Below are 6,110 nucleotides of genomic sequence, written 5' to 3'. Positions count from 1 at the left end.
GCAGGGGTGGGGGATGCAGGAGGTTCACAGCCACAGCACAGATTTTCAGCTGCTTGTTTCTGGTCAACATTCAAGCATAAAGCTTGAATTATTGCTGTAAGATAGCCAGGCACCGGACACCCTCTCAAAACCTCTAGCTTCTTTCCCTCATTTACTGTTGTAAGAGAGTCAATAGTACTACAGTCTCAACCCTGGTGATAGCATCACGTGTAAATACGAATTCTGCATGGTGCAATTTGTCTTGAGGGCACTGTACTATCTGGTAACACATAATATGGGTCAAGTTATGCTAGACAGTATCCTGGAGGGCACACATGATATAGCCATTCAGGATTATTACTTGGGTTTTTTTGGTTTTTTTTTTAAGTTTAGTGTCTGCAAAGAGTGATTCTCGTGGGAACCAGCAGTTACTTGTACATTTGTGGTAAATGACTAGACGTTGAATCTGACACCTTTTCAAAGTACTGAGAATAAAACCCAAGTCCATGTTTTCCTGCAGTCGATCCCCACGCTCAGGATTCTGGTCCTCGTCGAGTACGTTATTTTGGTGCTGACTCCGTGCTTATCTATCTAGTAACCCTGAGAATCATTTAACTGTATAGGAGCATGTACTGATGGATTTAGGGACTAAAGCTCAAGCTCAGGGCGGGGAGGGCAGTTTTAGACTTGCAATACTCAGTAAGAAAACAAACTCCAAATAATTCCTGGTAATGTTTTGAAATTCACTTGGACACTTGGGACCAGAATTGTTACCTTCTTGTTTTCTTTAACCGAGTCTCATCTGTTGTTCTCCTATTGAAAATGCAGTTGTTGCTCTCCCCCGAGGAGGGGAGAAAGGGGTAACAGAAACCTTTGGCAGTGCTTCAGTTGCAGGAGTAATTGAGATATCAGATAAAGCCTTTCATTATCTGCACGTAGCTTTTTTTTTTTTTTTCTTTTTTTTCCCTCTTCTGTGAAAAGGTCTTTAGGAAAGACAACATCCCAGGGTCACATCCTGTAAATAGAGGTGGATTTAAAAATCAAACTTAGCTGGAGGTTTTGGTTTTGTTTTTGCAGGGGTTTGTTTGTTTAGCCAGTTATCTCTCTGCTGCCTGTTTCTTTCTTTAGCAGGATAGTATAATTCAGAGCATTTTTATTGCTTCACTTGTGAAGAGCTTGTCTATGCACAGTCTGGAACCAAAATAACTGAAACTAGAAGTAATTTAACACCTTTAGTTATTTTAGTATAAGCCTTTATGCGAACATACTCTTTCATTTCTTATTATGAGTATTCTATTTCAGTTTAACATCGCTGTAAGTTAAATCAAAACAGGATATGAATAATCTTAAAGGAGTAAATTAGGTACAATTTTAGTTATTTCAGTTCTAGCCTTGTGTAGATAGATAGGTTAGTCCTGAGTTAGGGTCTTTCTTGACACCTGATTGTATTCGGTGCAATAAATCACTTGTCCCAGGCCAGATGTTGGTAGAGATGTCCACGTCAAAAAAAAATCAGTTGATGCTAGTGTCCTTGTGGAGGTTAAAGGTCAACTAAAAATAGAAATTCTTCATTTCTGGATGCTGCTTCTGGGAGTCAGTGGTGTCAGGCAAAGGGTGCTCTGCTGCCTTTTTTTTGGTTTTTTTAGGTTGCAAGTAGGAAAATATCCTGTCAGGCTAATGCTGTCCTCCAGAATGAATTTTAATTAAAAAAAAAAGTTTTAATATGAAAGTTTTGGGATTTTTTTTGAGAACTTAGGGCACTGAAAATAATTGCTCTAAGTACAGGTCTGGTTGATGTTCAGGTTAACAGCATATTTATTGTTTGCAGGGGACGGTAGGAGCTTTTCTAAAAATAAAGCTTTTCTAACAGCAAGTGTAAGTGTGGTAAAGATATTCCTGATTATAGGAAGCAATGAATTGTAGTTTAAAAGATGACAAGAGGGTTGAGTAATTTTAGCACTTGGACTTCTGCAGATTTTTGTAGGTTTAAAATCAAGTTCTGATCCTCCACCAAGATATTTCTCTTTGTTTTATGAAAAAATTACACAAACACAACTCAGGTATTTGTCTAAGGGGGGCTGCGGTGAGGCTGAATTTTAAGGGATTTGAGGCGTAAAGTAAGCAGAAGTCATTTGTTGTGCTTTAAGGTGGGTCAGCTTCTATATTCTAGCTATTCTAGCTTGTGATGCCAGTTGTACCAACAGGCTCAAAACATTTCTGAAAGAAGTGACTTATTTATTTTACATCCTAGAATGTTACTAAAACATGATTTTTGTTGATGTTGGTCAGGGACACTGCCGTAATATTGACCCAAATTCAGCTGCGTTACTGTGTTCTGAGGGCAAATGTTTCCTTCTTCGGTTTTATTCGAGACCCAGGAGCTCTCCCCCAGGCTTTAGTTCAAGCTTACAGGACTGAAACTGCTATGGGAAAGCTTCAGTTTTAAGCAAAACTTCACTTCTCAAGCTTCTGAGGCTCTAGCTGACCTTTTAAAGGATGGGGATGCACAATTATCTTGTGTGTATAGAGAGCATGTATGTAATGTATTTAAGTTATTAATATCGAACGGTATGGATGAAGAACTTCAAAAAGTGGGTTCTTTCTCAGAAGTAACCTAGACGTCTGGTTTTAATGTTGTTCGGCAGGAACTGAAGAAGGAAAGGTAAAACCCCTTAATTCGAGATATTTCTGAGCAGACACGGTCTTATCTAAATATGCTTTTTTCTGAGGCAGATTTCTGCTGTGAAAGCTTAATGAGTTCTTTTTTTTCTTCCTTCAAAGTAAATATGTGCTCAGGAAGGAGTAATAAGAACTTAGACTGTAGGGAGCCTGCTGAATATTAGCAAATTTAGTACTCTGAGGATGAAAACTTTGTCCTGGATCTGTTTTGGGAGTTTGAAATAAAAGCACAAACCGTGACGATTGTATGTTGCATGCATGTGTGAAGTTTAGAATGTATATATTCATAGGTTCCCTTTCTTTCCCCCTCCCCCTTTTAACATGTAGATTTATGAGGAATCAAAGATGAACTTGGAGCAGGAGAGGCCTTTTGTCTGCAGTGCCCCAGGCTGCTCACAGGTGAGTGGAGTCAGCGGTGATATTAATTGAGTCCTCAGCACTAGCTCTGGCTTGTATAATGCCTCCTGATATATTAACACATGTCTAATAATAATATGTGCGTTGGATTTATTTTTTCAAGTCCTTCCCCCCCTCAATTTCCCCCTTACCCCACAAGATATTATTACAAAATATTTAAAGGGAATACAACAGCCAGTCAAAAGAGAGTTGGCAAAAGTGCTTCTCAAGCTGCTTCTGTACCTTCCCTCATCCCCAAGCCTAATGTTTCAAACCAGGTATGGCAAATTCCTTTAGTGGCTAGCAAGAGAGGACATACCTTGCAGGATATATTTGTCTGTCTTCTGCTTAGATGTACAATACAATATATTATGTTTCCTACTGGGTGTGGTAACCCTCCTGATTTTTTTTTAATACTTAAATACAACAATATCTTACTATCTTTTTATTTTTAAAAAAATCTTTGAGACACCTTCCTATTAAATATTCCGTATAGAAAATGCAGCCTGTAGATAAATTCTGCCCCAGGATGTACATTAGAGATTCCTATTGACTGGTGATCTGCCATGTGTCTCTGAGGGTACAATGTGATCTGTAACGTTAGATGTTTAATGATCTCAGAAAACCTGAAGTGACAAGGATTTTACATTTAAAGGGAATACAACAGCCAGTCAAAAGAGAGTTGGCAAAAGTGCTTCTCAAGCTGCTTCTGTACCTTCCCTCATCCCCAAGCCTAATGTTTCAAACCAGGTATGGCAAATTCCTTTAGTGGCTAGCAAGAGAGGACACACCTTGCAGGATATATTTGTCTGTCTTCTGCTTAGATGTACAATACAATATATTATGTTTCCTACTGGGTGTGGTAACCCTCCTGATTTTTTTTTTAATACTTAAATACAACAATATCTTACTATCTTTTTATTTTTAAAAAAATCTTTGAGACACCTTCCTATTAAATATTCTGTATAGAAAATGCAGCCTGTAGATAAATTCTGCCCCAGGATGTACATTAGAGATTCCTATTGACTGGTGATCTGCCATGTGTCTCTGAGGGTACAATGTGATCTGTAACGTTAGATGTTTAATGATCTCAGAAAACCTGAAGTGACAAGGATTTTACCTGCTGAGATTTTGAATTGGGATTTATGTGGTTTTTTGATGATGTTGCAGTTGTGAGGGAAGTTCCCCCCCGTGCAACGATGAGGGAAGTTCCACGTGTGGCACTTCCCGACCCTAATTTGGTTTAGTGACAAGGGTTTGGGAGCAAAATCTTCAGGCAAGGGCACCTTTTGGGCTTTTGCAGCAGGCTTCCTGTGTGCATCTGTTTTAAGTGATTTAGCTTACCCATTTCTCAGAGTCCTCCTCTCTTGATGAGGGTAATATTTCCCCGCTTTAATTGCATGTTGGGAGTTTTCAGCCAGCTACTATTTTTACAAGTCTTTAGGTTCCTCTGGTGGAACGAATGATGGGTGTCTATTACTGGAATGTAGGTGTTGATTTTGCCAAGAGCTGAAATAAGGAGAGGGAGAAGCCTGAGGTCCGGTTAACAACTAGCCAAGCAGCTTTGCTGTTTCACAAAGTGGGAGCCTTCCTGCGGGTGTCAGAGTGCATCTTTTGGATTGTCCCTCCGATTGAGGGTTTGTCACTTCAGATCTCCACATGCAGGGTTAAACTTTCACCATTCTGCCACAGAGGTAGACTGAAAGTATATGAGTTTTATAGTCAAGTTTTGTTTACCTTTTTGTTGGATCTTAAACCTAACTCCCACTCAAATTGGTGGACTCGAGTGTTTCCATGTCAGCTATTAATGAATGTCCTCAGTGGAGGAGAAGCTGATCCAAACAAGCTCGTTTAGGTGTTCAGAGAGCAGGTTTGGCTGTATGCTGCTACAGTTTGGAAAGACAAGCAATGGCGGTGTGACTTCATCTTAAAAACCCATTTAATTTCCCATGTCAAAACACGACCTCCGTTTATTGCCAATGCGGACTCGAGGGAAGCTCACAGAGTAGCGCTGCTATCCAGCTAGGCTGCCTGGGGACTGGCTTCTCTGTCAGCCTGTGCGGAAGTGTATTGAGGGCCGAGGGAGGTGACCTTCTGCACAAGGAAGAAAGTAGGCTTACAAAAAAGACAGAGAAGACTGGGCTGGAGGAGTAGCTTCCCCTCAGTTGCCCCATGCCCTCTTTAAGCTGGCTGATTTCACCCTGAAGACAGAGCATGGCGTCCATGACGGAAAATCCATTTCCATGATAACAAAACCTGTTTTGTTTTTTTTTTCCTCCTCACAATTTCATTGAGCAAGGTATTTCACATATTCCCTTTGTTCTTAACATCAATTTCTAGTGCTGCATTTCTTCCAGATGAGTAAGCAATGAACCAGGATTTCACAGTGAGGAAAAGGTCTTTGGGACTTTTTTTTTTCCAGAGAATTCATTCCCATTATTTAGCCTGCTTTTTCTATGGGCTTAGGGAGATTCTCAGAAGGTGTAACATACTGCAACTATTTATACTATAGCCACAAGCAAAGTCACCTAGCCAAGAATATACTGTGTTGAAAGCATTAAGTCACTTTAACTCTGTTGTTGCCAGTTTTTTACAGTCTCCTATGTACCTGTTGCTTTAAAAAGCTGCTTTTAAAATCTATTTTTCTTTCCTCAGGCCCTGCTGATACAACTTTTGGCCTTTGCTAGGTCTGAAATAACCCTGTTAAAACTATTACAGTAGTTTGTAGCAAAGGTCTATGTATGCACCTTCTCGTGAAGGAAACTGAACAGAACCAGTCTGCTCTTAGAGCCCCAGCGAACATGTGCTCGAACATTTATTCAAGCTTGTCTCTTCTTTATCTTGTTCAAAAGAAGCTATTTGTTTTAGAAGTCTGTTATCAGACTGCAAACCAAACTTAGCACGCTGATTAGTTTCTTACAAAGCACATCTCTCCACCTTCTCTGCTTGACAAAGGAAAATAATTTCGTTTAGTATCATAAAGGGTCATAAATAGTTGTTCTGTACTGAGCACCATTGCATTGCCACTTTGAATCAAGTCAAAGTATCAGAGGGTT

At 39.8% G+C, this 6,110-nt stretch overlaps 1 protein-coding gene across 1 annotated transcript in view; it reads left to right on the top strand.

The window, feature by feature from the left end:
• Positions 1–6,110, top strand: part of CREB5 (cAMP responsive element binding protein 5) — a 222,582-nt gene that overhangs the window by 1,388 nt on the left and 215,084 nt on the right. The window contains exon 2 of the mRNA XM_009638649.2: positions 2,986–3,057. Coding sequence (XP_009636944.2) covers positions 2,986–3,057 — 72 coding nt within the window. The remainder of the gene's footprint in view (positions 1–2,985; positions 3,058–6,110) is intronic.

Source organism: Egretta garzetta, unplaced genomic scaffold (genome assembly GCF_000687185.1).
Source record: "Egretta garzetta isolate BGI_Z169 unplaced genomic scaffold, ASM68718v1 scaffold94, whole genome shotgun sequence".
NCBI lineage: Eukaryota > Metazoa > Chordata > Aves > Pelecaniformes > Ardeidae > Egretta > Egretta garzetta.
Note: the sequence above shows the minus strand (reverse complement) of the source record. Positions and strands in the feature narration are given on the sequence as shown.